The sequence below is a fragment of the Erythrolamprus reginae genome, chromosome 1, assembly GCF_031021105.1.
Source record: "Erythrolamprus reginae isolate rEryReg1 chromosome 1, rEryReg1.hap1, whole genome shotgun sequence".
Taxonomy (NCBI): Eukaryota; Metazoa; Chordata; class Lepidosauria; order Squamata; family Dipsadidae; genus Erythrolamprus; species Erythrolamprus reginae.
Genome location: NC_091950.1, coordinates 2,038,964 through 2,053,579, shown reverse-complemented (window position 1 = coordinate 2,053,579; position 14,616 = coordinate 2,038,964). Strand labels below are relative to the sequence as shown.

The window sequence follows — 14,616 nt, the reverse complement described above, 5'->3', positions numbered from 1 at the left end:
CTCACAGCATTGAAAAAACCCCAATATATAATAACAAATCTATTATAAAAGTCTAAAATAGCAACTATATATTAAAAGCCTAAAAACCCTATTATATAAAAAGCATACATACAACATACCATACACAAAACAGCATAAGCAAGGGGAAATGTCTCAGGTCCCCCATGCCTGATGGCAGAGGTGGGTTTTAAGAAGTTTACGAAAGGCAAGGAGGTTGGGGACAGTCCTAATCTCCGGGGGGAGCTGGTTCCAGAGGGTCGGGGCCGCCGCAGAGAAGGCTCTTCCCCTGAGTCCCGCCAGCTGACATTGTTTCATTGACAGGACCCAGAGAAGGCCAACTCTGTGGGACCTAACCAGCCCCTGGGATTCATGCGGCAGAAGGCGGTCTCGTAGATATTCTGGTCCGGTGCCATGAAGGGCTTTATAGGTCACAACCAACACATTAATTAATTCAAATTCCATGGATTAATTGTTCTCACATTCACCCCTTGCTTCTAAGTTGCTTCTCTCCTTGATAAGTTTCCACCCATTGCTTCTTGTCCTACAGGTGCTCTGGAGAATAACTTGACTCCCCCTTCTTTGTGGCAGCCTCTTATTTACATTCTCTTCAAACAGAACTCTTATAAAATTGAACATTAAGTAATATCCTAATATACATTTCCAAACTTTGAACTAGAGGAATCAGCAGATGTATGATACTTTAGTGACTAGACTGATATTTAGCAAGATATTTAATATATTCCACTGCTGGTGGGCATTTATAGCCAAAGAAACATGCAAACAATTGTAGCCTTCTGTTAAAATGAAGCCTTCTGTGAACATAATATACGAGTTGGGAGCAAATATACCTTTGTATTTCCACTCATAAATTAGTTTGATTAACAAAGAAGATAAAAACAAGCTCAACATGATTTCTCGATGGAATCAGCTTCCCCTGGAGATTTGCATTGCCCCCACCCTCCTTGCCTTCTGAAAGAGGATAAAAGCTCATTTGTCACCAGGCCTGGGATTACTAGATCTTCTCCCTGACCAACGAATGTTTTTAGTATGATTTTTTGAATGAATGCCAATAATAGTTTTTAAAGTTAGAATTTTTAAAGATTATTTTATGTATATTAATTGGATTAATTATACTATTGTGTCTTTGCATATGCTGTGAGCTGCCCCTAGTCCTTGGAGATGGGCGGCATACAAATCCAATTAAACTAAAACTAAACTAAACTAATCTAACAATTATCCTTCCTTTAAAAAAACCCATAAATTAATTAATTTAAATACTCTATAATCCCCCCTAAATTAATTTAAAAACAGTTAATAAACTGTCTATGGCAGCCCCTCAAGTATTTGAAGACTGCTATCATATTCCCCCAGACCTCTTCTTCACTAGACTATCCATGCCTAGTTCCTGCAACCTCTTTTCATATTCTAGCTTCCAGTCCCCTTATCATTCTGGTTGCTCTCTTCTGCACCCTCTCTAGAGTTTCAACATCTTTTTGTAGTATGTTGACCAAAACGGGATACAGTACTCTAGGTGTGGGCTTTCTAGAGTGGTATTAGTACCTCCCTAGTCTTAGAATGTATCTCAGGGTTGTGTTGGCTGTTCTTTGCCGCCACTGCACATTGCTGGCTCATGTTTAGTTGGCTGTCCACCAAGATTCCAAGATCTCTCTCACAGTCACTGCTGTTGAGTGTGGTTTCACCCAGCTTGTATGTATGTTTTGGATTTTTCTTACCTAGGTGTAAGATTTTTTTCTGCATTGAACTTCATTTTGTTTGCTTGGGCCCATTGTACAAATCTGTCAAGATGCTTCTGTATCTTGAGCCTATCCTCTGGAGTATTGGCTACTCCTGCCAATTTGGTGTCATCTGCAAATTTAATTAGTTCCCCCTCTATTCCCACATCTAGGTTGTTGATAAAAATGTTAAAGAGTACTGGGTCTAGGACTGATCCTTGTGGTACCCCACTGCTTACTTCTTTCCATGTGGACGTGGACCCTTTGAGGACTACTCGTTGGGTGCGGTTGATCATTCAGTTGTCAATCCATCTGATTGTGTTGCTGTCTATCTTATTTTCTCTAATTTGCAGAATAGTAGATTGTGGTCCACTTTGGTGAATGCTTTACTGTAGTCTAGGCATACTAAGTCCAGTGTGTTTTGCTGGTCCATTGATTTGGTCACAGTGTTAAAGAATGGAATGAAGTTGGTTTGGCATGATTTGTTCCTGATAAAATCGTGTTGACTGTTGGCTATTATGTTGTTTGTCTCAAGGTGGTGGCAGATCTTTTTCTTGATTCTTTTTTCTAGTATTTTCCCAATATAATGAATGAAATGAAACAATTAAGTGATAATTGTTAATGATTGATGAAGTGGGAAAGTCCCCAAAGGAACTTTCCCAAAGTCCCCATCCCCCTAATATGGACATAGGGGTAAGGAAGGGGTAATTAGGGGATGAATAATTGAGAAAGAAGCCTATAAATGATATGATTTCTATCAAGTAAATCACCCCGGAAAATAGGTGACTTTCAGGGTCCCATTATGTGCATAACTGGCCTATTTTTTATTGACTTTATTTGACAATAAAGTTCTTTTCCTTGCTTTCTTTTGTTGGCTTCTGAGGTTTTTCTTACAGGTATAGAATCAGGCTACAGCATAACAAAATTGACAAAAGTGAAGGGAGTCTGAGAAATTTCTCAATGGGTTGAGGACAGTGATGGCGAACCTTTATTACCTCGGGTGCCAAAAAAGCAATAGCAGATGCCCAAGTGCCTAACCCATAATTCAATGCCTTGTGAGGGCAAAAACAGCTTCCTCCACCCCCTGGAGGCCTTCTGGAGGCCAGAAATGGCCTGTTTTCCAAATTCTGGTGGGCCCAGTAGGCTTGTGTTTCGCCCTCCCCTGGAGCCAGGGAAGGGAAAAAACGCTCTTCCCCATCCTCCTGGAGGCTCTCTGGAAGCCAAAAACATCTTCCCAGAGCCTCTGCGTGAACCAAATATCAGCTGCCAGAAAACACATACATGTTGGAGCTGAGATAGGGCAATGGCTTCTGTGCCAGCAGATACGGTTCTGTGTGCCACCTGTGGCACCCATGCCATAGGTTCTCCATCATTGGTCTAGGACCTTCAGGCTCCCACCCCTGGCCATGCCTCCTTTGCCTCCAGCCAACCACATCAGGAGCATCACATAATGCATTGGGACTTTTTCCCCCCTTTGCTAAACCAGTGTGGCCAGCATGGGTGGTTTATTTACTATTTACTATTGCTCAGTTGATATCATCATACACATTGTGCTATGTTTATATTTATTTTTTCTTTCCTACCTAAATATTTAACTGAACGACAAATAGATGTGTCTGTACAAGTTAGTATTATTTTCTTTCTCTTTACCCCACAGTACGATATTCCACCAAAAGAATTTCATTTAATCTGAGAAGAACCTTTCAGTCAAAATTGTAATAAATAAATATGTGAATTTCTTACAAAACTACAATGTCACATTTAATCCTTTCAGTTTGATGAACACAAATATTCAAAATTAAATAATATTTTGAAAATATATCCAAGGAAAAGCAGTTCAGTTGCCATACATGCATTCCCTTGAATTCCTATAAAAATACAATCCATAATTATTTTTCAAGAAATAATTCTGATTATTTTGAAATGCAGACTTTCTGGATTGGTCCTGACTGAATCTTGCATCAGGTATTTTTCAGAAGTATTGAGGAAAAACCAGAGATTGAGAGAGGTACTTTTGGACTTGGAGAATCAAGATGACAAAGCAATGGAACGATTGTGCGATGGGCTCAAACATCCACAATGCAAAATAGAGACATTAGGGTAAGTGACTTTTTACTTTCAGTTTGATCTGCATAAGTGTCTTTTGACTGTTTTCTCTACAGTTAGGTTGCATTGCATTGCTCGACTATCAACTACCCATATATTATGGTTTACATTTTCAGTTAAATTTAGCATACTTAAACTAACATTTTACATGTTGTCTGTACAAAATATCTGTTCCTTTTCATGTAGCTCTTGCACAGTCTTTTTTATAAACTCCATTAAGCTAACATATCACCACCTTTGAGAAGAGGGGCTTTAAACAATTTATGTGTAAGATGTATGTGTTCACTCACACTATTAGAAACAAAAATCCTTTTCAATATGTTCCAACACCTACCAAACTAATCCGGTGGATTTATTACTACAGTCCATAAGCTTTCCTTATGCAGAAGCAGGCTACAATTGATAGACCAGGAAACATAGTTTGTTCTATCCATCCATGTTATAAGGGAAAAGTTAGTTGACTTGTACCATCATTAATTCAACAATACACCTTTAACTATCTGAATATGAAAACTGAATATTCACATTACTCAATATCTCACTGGCAATATATCACGGGCATTACCTCTCTGGGTCCACAACCTATGTTAAGGTGTGTGCAGAGCAACCCTTGAATTATCAAGGACATAGAAACATAGAAGATTGATGGCTGAAAAAGACCTCATGGTCCATCTAATCTGCCCTTATACTATTTCCTGTATTTTATCTTACAATGGATATATATTTATCCCAGGCATGTTTAAATTCAGTTACTGTGGATTTACCAACCATGTCTGATGGAAGTTTGTTCCAAGCATTTACTACTCTTTCAGTAAATTTTTTTATCACGGAGCTTCTGATCTTTCCCCCAATTAACCTCAGATTGTGCCCCATTGTTCTTATGTTCACTTTCCTATTAAAAACACTTCCCTCCTGAACCTTATTTAGCCCTTTAACATATTTAAATGTTTCGATCATGTCCCCCCTTTTCCTTCTGTCCTCCAGACTATACAGATTGAATTCATTAATCTTTCCTGAGCACAAAGAGAAGGCAAAACCCTCCCTTTCTCTTGACCCCCAACAAGAGACCCAGGGGAAGAGCCTTGTCTGTGGCGGCCCCGACCCTCTGGAACCAACTGCCCCCAGATATCAGAGTTGCCCCCACCCTCCTTGCCTTTCACAATCTCCTTAAAACCCACCTCTGTCGTCAGGCATGGGTGAACTGAAATTTTCCCTTCCCCCTAGGCTTATAGAATTTGTATATGGTATGCTTGTATGTATGACTGTTTTTTTAAATTGGGGTTTTTTAGACTATTTTAAATATTAGATTTGTTCACATTGTTTTTTTTTTCTATTGTTGTTAGCCACCCCGAGTCTGCGGAGAGGGGCAGCATACTTATTTATTTATTTATTACATTTGTATGTCGCCCCTCTCCGCAGACTCGGGGTTAGCCAATACTAAAAACAGTTAAAAACCCATTATATAAAAACCAATCATACATACAGACATACCATGCATAAAATTGTAAAGGCCTAGGGGGAAAGTGTATCTCATTTCCCCCATGCCTAGCGGCAGAGGTGGGTTTTAAGCAGCTTACAAAAGGCAAGGAGGGTGGGGGCAATTCTAATCTCTGGGGGGGAGTTGGTTCTAGAGGGCCGGGGCCGCCACAGAGAAGGCTCTTCCCCTGGGTCCCGCCAAGCGACATTGTTTGGTTGACGGGACCCGGAGAAGACCCTCTCTGTGGGACCGAACTGGTCGCTGGGATTCGTGCAGCAGAAGGCGGTCCCTGAGGTAATCTGGTCCGGTGCCATGAAGGGCTTTATAGGTCATAACTAACACTTTGAATTGTGACCGGAAACTGATCGGCAACCAATGCAGACTGCGGAGTGTTGGTGTAACATGGGCATATTTGGGAAAGGCCATGATTGCTCTCGCAGCTGCATTCTGCACGATCTGAAGTTTCCGAACACTTTTCAAAGGTAGCCCCAAGTAGAGAGCGTTACAGTAGTCGAACCTCGAGGTGATGAGGGCATGAGTGACTGTGAGCAGTGACTCCCGGTCCAAATAGGGTCGCAACTGGTGCACCAGGCGAACCTGGGCAAATGCCCCCCTCACTACCACTGAAAGGTGAGCTGTGGATTGAGGAGGAAGCCCAAGTTGCGAACCCTCTCCGAGGGGGTCAATGATTCTCCCCCCAGGGTAATGGATGGACAAATGGAATTGTCCTTGGGAGGCAAGACCCACAGCCACTCTGTAAATATTTCATGTAAATATTGAATAGCAGGGGGGATAGGACCGACCCATGAGGTACCCCACAAGGGAAAGACCTAGAGGTCGACCTCTGATCTCCCTCTAACACCGACTGTGATCGACCAGAGAGGTAGGAGGAGAACCACTGAAGAACAGTGCCTCCCACTCCCAACCCCTCCAGCTGGATTAGAAGGATACCATGGTCAATGGTATCGAAAGCCACTGAGAGGTCAAGAAGCACCAGGACAGAGGACAATCCCCTGTCCCGGGCCCACCAGAGATCATCCATCAATGCGACCAAAGCAGTTTCCATGCTGTAACCGGGCCTGAATCCAGACTGTTGAGGACCTAGATAATCGGCTTCTTCCAAGGACCACTGGAGTTGAAGTGCCACCACCTTCTCAACAACCTTCCCCATAAAGGGAAGGTTGGAGACTGGACAGTAGTTATTGAGCACGGCTGGGTCCAGGGAAGGCTTCTTGAGGAGGGGGCGCACAAGTGCCTCCTTATAAGGAGCCGGAAAGGACCTCCTCCCCAAGGAGGCATTGACCATCTCCTGGACCCAGCGCTGTGTCACCTCCCGACTGGCCGAAACCAACCAAGAGGGACACGGATCCAGTAGACAGGTGGCGGAACTTACAGCTCCAGTGGCCTTGTCCACTTCATCAGGTGTCACCAAGTCAAACTCCCTTCAGACAGATGGACAAAGACGTTTAGCCTCAATCACCTCGACTGACTCGTTCTCAGTCGACTCTGTTTTACAATTGGAGTCGAGGTCCTCTTGGATCCGAGCAATTTTATCAGAGAAAAACATGTTAAAATCCTCGGCACTACTTTGTAAGGGCTCCCCAACTCCCGCCTGGTTAAGAAGGGAGTGGTTTCCCCTAAATAGAGCGGCCGGGCGGGATTCCGCTGATGCAAACAAGGCGGCATGATACGTGCATCTACAAATCTAATAAATAAATAAATGAATAAATAAATAAATGAGACCCAAGGAAACCCTGTCTATCTCAACCAACATAGAGGCAGCACTTGGACATGTGTTTCAATAACCAACGTTACACTTGGCATCCATGAATCTGTCTAATCCTGCCTTGAAGCTATCAAGGCTGACAGCTGTCACAACCTCTTCTGGAAGTGAATTCCTTAAACCAACGAGACTCTGGATGAAGAAATATTTCCCTTGATTTGTCCCCACTTCCTTACCTATGAGCTTTAGGGAGAGTCCCCTTGTCCTAGTCTTGTATGATAGAGAAAATAATTTTTCTCTATCCACCTTTTCTATCCCATGCATGATTTTATTCACTTCGATCAAGTCACTTCTTAAACACTGTCTTTCAAGGCTGAAGAGACCAAGGCATTGCAACCTGGTTTCATAAGGGAGGGGCTCCATTTCCTTGATCATACTTGTTGCCTTTTTTTGCACCTTTGTTCCATTATATCTTTCTTGTTGTGTGGTGACCAGAACTGTACACAGTACTCCAAGTGTGGTCTCGCCATCAATTTGTACAGAGGCAATACAACACTTACCGACTTATTTTCAATTCCCTTCCTAATCATGCCAAGCATGGAATTTGCTTTTTTTTACTGCTGCTGCACACTTGGTTGACAACTTCAACCTTGTCTTTCGTAAACCCATCTCTGCCATCAGGCATGGGGGAATTCAGACATCTCCCTCAGGCCTATATAGTTTATGTATGGTATATTTGTGTGTATGTCTTGCTTTTTAAATAAGGGGTTTTTAGTTACTTTTAAATAATAGATTTATTGTACATTGTTTCATTATTGTTGTGAGCTGTCCCGAGTCTATGGAGAGGGGCAGCATACAAATCAAATAAATAATAATAATAAATAATAATAATAATAATATCTTCCTTGTTTATCTCTATCTGGTTTAATTCTTCTAATTCCCTCCCTGGGAAAACTAATTCAGTGGCAGGCAAATGCTCTCTATCCTTCTCAGTGAAAACAGAGGCAAAGAAGTCATTTAGCCTCTCAGCAATCTCCCTGTCTTCTCTGATTATCCCCTTTTGACCATTGTCATCGAGTGGCCCAACTGTTTTTCCGGTTGGGTTCCTGCTTCTGATGGACTTTAAGGTTTTGTTATTATTTTGGTTATTATTGGTTTTTATCTCTCCACCAGGTTTCTGTTATTCCAATAATATCAATATTATTTTATTTCGCCAAGCATTCCAATTCCCCTATTTTTGCTTGAAGGCTCTAGCATTCATGTACAGACATTTAAATGTAATTTTCTGGTGCACTTTCAACTTTGACTGTAGATTTTGACTGTAGAATTTGACTGTAGAATTTGACTGTAGAATTTGTAGATGGCCTACCATGTTCTTCTGCTTGACTATTACAATTTGGTTTTCCTGTTGACTCACCAATGTGTGCATAACTTCCACCCTTCATATTTAGCAGTACGCCTTCTTGAACCGGAAGCTGCCCAGTTCCTGTCAACTTGCCCCTACAGATCAGTTTAAAAGCTGCTCTGAAACCTTTTTAATATTAATTGCCAGCAGTCTGGTTCCATTATGGTTCAAGTGTAACCCATCCCTTTTGTACAGGTGTGGCTTGTCCCAAAATGTTTCCCAGTTCCTAATGAATCTAAACCCTTCCTCTCGACACCACTGCCTCATCCACACATTGAAGCTCCTGAGCTCTGCCTGTCTAGTTGGCCCTGCACATGGAACAGGTAGCATTTCTGAGAATGCAACCTTGGGGGTCCTGGATTTTAATCTTCTACTTAGCAATCTAAATTTGGCTTCCAGGACCTTCCACTTAGCTTTCCCAATGTCATTGGTACGGACATGTACCGTGACAGTTGGCTCCACCCCAGAACTATCTATCAGCCTGTTTAGATGCCTCGTGATGTCCACAATGTTTGCACCCGGCAGGCAGTTTACCATGCGGTCAACACTTCCATTGCAAACCCGTCTCTCTATATTTCTAAAAATCGAATCACCCACTACGAGAAGTCACCCACCCACCACCCGTGGAGAAGTATCCTCAGTGCAAGAGGATATGGGCACATCCTCCAAGGAAGGGGTCCCAACAAAGGGAGCCTGTCCCTCTTCCACAGATTTGTCCTCCCTGCCCAAGATCCCCATTCTCCAAAGCAGCTGGGGAGATGCTCAGCATGGAGCGGGATGCTCCTACTGCATCCCTGAAGATCTTCTCCTGCCTCACTATCTCTCTCTGCTTCTCCAGGTCTGCTACCTTGGCTCCAAGGGAAAGAACCTGTTCCCTGAGAGCCAGGAGATCATTGCACTGATCACACACCCAAGACTTCTGTCCAGCAGGCAAATAGTCATACATGTGACACTCAATGCAAAACACTGGGAAGCTCCCCTCCGTCTGCTGCCTATCTACCTCCATTTCTTATTAGTATGTGTTTACTGTTATTAGTATACAAATTTCTTTTTAAAAAAGATATTTAACTTTCTCTTGTAGATATCAATGATTTTTTGATATTTTTGATAAGGTTAATAATTTTATTCCCTTACTCACTTCTATTGACTAAAAAAAACCCACACAGCTTTTTAGGTTGTCCAATTTTTTTCTGTTTACTTTTTGGATTTTTTTCCTACTTGTTTTGGGATTATATCTGCAAAAAAAAAAACCTGAATAAGTAATTAAACAAGAAACTCACCCCACAAACTTACCAGGGCTCAGCAGGTATTCTTCCCAAGGTTCCTGCCAAGTTCCTTTCTCCCTTTTTATTTTCTGTTTTATTTCCTTTTTTGAAGATGTTCTGCTTAAATAAAAAGCAGTTTCCTCTCTGCTTCCCAAAGAAGAAATCACTACCCCTAAATCCTTCTCTTCTGAAGTTTTTGCTAACACAGAACTGCCAATGCAATACTCAGATTGAGGATGTCGGGATTAGAAGAACCTTTACCTTTTCAAGGCGCTCAGCCTGTGAGGAGTGAGCCAGGACCTTCCGGAGGTGATGGTTATTGAAGTACAGACAGAGCATGTTCGAATGAACAAATTACTTTTTATTAGAAAAGTATAAAAATAAGAAATGTCTAAAGAGACACAAGATGGCACATCTCATAGCTAGAGAAGATGAACCGTAATGGAGATCTCTGAGGTTTAGAGACCGCCTTCTTCATCAAGAAGAGAGGATGTGAGCAAACAGGTTACATCACACAGGAGGAGCTACATTACTAGACAGAGTTAACTATCTAACTACTGGATGTTTCTCAATGTCTTTGGGGGCTGGCAATTTCCAGCGCGACACCCCTTCTTTGTCAGTCATCAGAGACATAAGGGACATCAGGACATCAAGTCATCAATTCACTTGAGGCACATTTTGTTGGTGAGGTATTCATGTTGATCAGCTGGCAATGGCTTATTCAGCAAGTCAGCGATCTGCTCAGTAGTGGATACATACTGAATTTTCACGAATCCTTCTTTCACCTTCTGTCTGGTATTTTGATACCGGATGTGAATGTGCCGTGAGCGAGCTCCAACAAATTCAGCTTCAGCAATGAATGCAACTGAAATATTATCCTCCATAATAACAATTGGTGTCATAGGACTTTCCCTAATACTATCAATGAGAGGAAAAAGAGACATTAATGCATTACAGCAATCAGAAACACATGCATATTCAGATTCAGTTGAAGAGCAAGAAATAAACTTCTGCTGCCTAACTTTCCAAAAGAAAGGACAACCATTTAAAAACATGATATAACCAGAAGTACTTTTTCGTGTTTCTGTGTCACTTGCCCAGTCAGCATCTGCATAACAAATCACTTCAGGGTACACAACATGATCCGGCTCGAGGTGCAGCTTCTTGCCCTTTGTGAGCTTCATGTATTTGAGCAGCTTCTTTATGCAAGACCAGTGAAACGTGGTTGCTCTGCCAACGTATCTGGACAGTAGATTCACACTCAGTGAAATGTCAGGTCTTGTCCAGCTGCTGATGTACAATAGTGATCCAATCACTGACCGGTACAATGTTTTGTTCTCAAAATCAGGATACTCTTCTCGGGTTAACCTGTAAAAGTCAGTTTGCATAGGAGAACGTCAAGTATGCACATCAGACATGTTACAATTTTGCAAAAGCTGGTCAACCTTACTTTCTTGTGAAAGAGAGAACCCCTTCTCAGTTTTCTCAAACTGAACACCTAGATAATCATTGATATGCCCTAGGCTTTTTAAGGTGAAATGTTTTTCAAGGCCCTTAGCAAAAGTTTGACTAGTGCTTTCATTTAGACCCACATAAACAATATCATCAACATAAACAAGAACAATTTCATAAGTCTTACCTTGCCCTTTTGTGAACACGCATTCATCAGATTCGGACTTAATAAAGCCCATTGAATTTAGCTTTTGGGATAATAACTTGTACCACATAAGGGCACTTTGCTTGAGGCCGTATAAAGACTTGCTGAGAGACCAGACCTCACCTTCTCGGTCCTGGAATCCGGGAGCACCCTTGACGTAGATCTCTTCATTCAGATCAGCGTTCAAATAGGCAGTCTCTACATCGAACTGAAAAACCTCTAAGTCCAAAGCAACAGCAGTGATTAGGGCAATCTTGACACTCTCATTTCTGACTGTGGGTGAATATGTGTCAGTGTAGTCATCTGGATAAACTTGAGAGAATCCTTGAGCTACAAGTCTAGCTTTGTACAGCTTTTCTTCGTTAGGTTTTTGTTTGACTTTATACACCCAGCGTGTGCCAATGACTTTCTTCTTGTTAGGAGGCTCCACCTTTTGGAACACTTTGAGTTTCTTTAAACAGTCCAGTTCGCGTTCCATAGCCTCATGCCATTTTTCTTGTTCAGAGTCAGGCAAAAGTTTGATCTGGTGAAAATGATCAGGTGGAAGTGTAAGATTGTTACACATGAAAAGATAAGGAGATTCAGATACTTGCTGTGTAAATCTCTTTGGAGAAGTTCCTTTAGTAGTCCTCTTTGAACGTCTTGGAATGCTGGTCCATCCTTCATAGAAACATAGAAGTCTGACGGCAGAAAAAGACCTCATGGTCCATCTAGTCTGCCCTTATACTATTTTCTGTATTTTATCTTAGGATGGATATATGTTTATCCCAGGCATGTTTAAATTCAGTTACTGTGGATTTATCTACCACAACTGCTGGAAGTTTGTTCCAAGGATCTACTACTCTTTCAGTAAAATAATATTTTCTCATGTTGCTTTTGATCTTTCCCCCAACTAACTTCAGATTGTGTCCCCTTGTTCTTGTGTTCACTTTCCTATTAAAAACACTTCCCTCCTGGACCTTATTTAACCCTTTAATATATTTAAATGTTTCGATCATGTCCCCCCTTTTCCTTCTGTCCTCCAGACTATACAGATTGAGTTCATTAAGTCTTTCCTGATACGTTTTATGCTTAAGACCTTCCACCATTCTTGTAGCCCGTCTTTGGACCCGTTCAATTTTGTCAATATCTTTTTGTAGGTGAGGTCTCCAGAACTGAACACAGTATTCCAAATGTGGTCTCACCATCATTCTATATAGTGGGATCATAATCTCCCTCTTCCTGCTTGTTATACCTCTAGCTATGCAGCCAAGCATCCTACTTGCTTTCCCTACCGCCTGACTGCACTGTTCACCCATTTTGAGACTGTCAGAAATCACTACCCCTAAATCCTTTTCTTTTGAAGTATTTGCCAACACTGAACTGCCAATACAATACTCAGATTGAGGATTCCTTTTCCCCAAGTGCATTATTTTACATTTGGAAACATTAAACTGCAGTTTCCATTGCTTAGACCATTTATCTAGTAAAGCTAAATCATTTACCATATTACAGACACCTCCAGGAATATCAACCCTATTGCACACTTTAGAGTCATCATTGCACACTTTCATCATCATCTCCGCCTTCAAGTTCATCACCAGAGGTTTCCTCTGCGACTGTCGAAGGCTGTTCATCATCTGGAACATCAGGAATATCTGGCACAGCTCCCTGGTCATCAGGTATCGCCACACCTTCCTTAGGAAAATAAACTGAAGTATCATTACTATGTATACTGGACCAATTTGTGTCTTCCTCAAATTTGGCTGAATTAGAAATGTAAACTTTGTGATGAGAGTCAGCAAATTTGTGGTACTTGGAGACTTCATCAAAGCCGATGAATCTCATTCTTTCTGACACATGACCTCCTTTTCTTCTCTGTTCAAGTGGAATGTTAACAGTGGCATAACAACCAAAAATGTAGATATTTTGAATATCAGGCTTCTTGCCATGAAGCAAGTAATAAGGAGTGTCTTGTATGTCGCTACTCCATGTTCTGTTAACAATGTAATTAGCATACCTTAGTGCTTCGCCCCAGTATGAAAAGTCCACGTTTGCATCCTCAATGAGACAACGAAACATTGTCTGCAAAATCCCGTTCCTGCGTTCACACACACCATTGTGGGCCAGAGTCCCGGGTGATGAGGTTTGCTGGCGGATTCCATTTCTGGCCATCCATCCTTGGAACTCTTGTGACATAAATTCGCCTCCACGATCACTTTGAATCCGCTTGATCCAGACGTCGTGTTGGGTGAGTATCTCTGCAGCAAAGCCTTTAAAAGCCTCAAACGCCTCTGATTTTTGTTTTAAAAGAAAAACATAGCCAAATCGTGAGTAACTGTCAACTACAGTTAAGAAATACTTACGTTTACCAACAGTAGGCCGAAATGGACCGACGACGTCGGTATGGACCAATTCAAAAATGTGTGTACACAATCGGACAGCAACCTTTGGTATGGGTGAATGCTTAGACTTGGCTGAGTTACAAATTTTGCAATCTAAGTAAACTTTGCAAGCCCCATCAATTTTGAAACCATCAACATATTCAGACATCTTTGCTAAGACGGGGTAAGAAGCATGCCCCAAGCGACGATGCCATCTGTGAATGCACCTGGAATGAAAAGATTTGTTTGTTAATACATGTTTAACATTTGTAACAGCATTAGGAACCTCAGGAGTTTCATTGGCTTTAGGAGCCTTTGAACTAGCGGTGGCACCAGGGTTTCTCTCTGGACCTGTGCTAACGCCCTTTGGAACGCTTATACTTACACCACCTTTGCTCGGAGGTTTAGGTTGCAAATAAAAAACACCTTTGATGGGAATGGCAGTAGCAAGAAGTTTGCCATCCTTGATAATGTTAGTATCTGTAAGTTCAAAGTTTATTACAACTTTTAATTCTTCTCTCAGGCAATATCCACTAAGGATGTTGTTCTTGGCAGTTGGAACGTAGAAAACATTTGAGATAAGGGAGTCCAGTTCTTTGACAAAGACTTTTCCTTTTCCTTCCACCTTGGAACGTAGATCACCAACTCTGAATACTTCCTTGACATCTGTCTGGTGTAGCTCAGTGAAGGATTCCTTCCGGTACGCGATATGTGCCGCTGCTCTGCTGTCTAGGGTCCATAACTCACGAATGTCGTAGAGTGGACTCTTTTCAGGAACAATGCTGAGGTGGATGGTACCAACATAAGTAGGTTTCTCATCTTTTGAGTCTTTGGGAGTTGACTTTGCAGCTCCAGAACTCTTTCCTCTGGATCCTTTCTTCTGTGCT

At 41.7% G+C, this 14,616-nt stretch overlaps 1 protein-coding gene across 1 annotated transcript in view; it reads left to right on the top strand.

Moving 5' to 3' along the window:
• Positions 1-14,616, top strand: part of LOC139162802 (NACHT, LRR and PYD domains-containing protein 12-like) — a 111,825-nt gene that overhangs the window by 49,706 nt on the left and 47,503 nt on the right. The window contains 1 exon segment of the mRNA XM_070743605.1: positions 3,663-3,833. Coding sequence (XP_070599706.1) covers positions 3,663-3,833 — 171 coding nt within the window.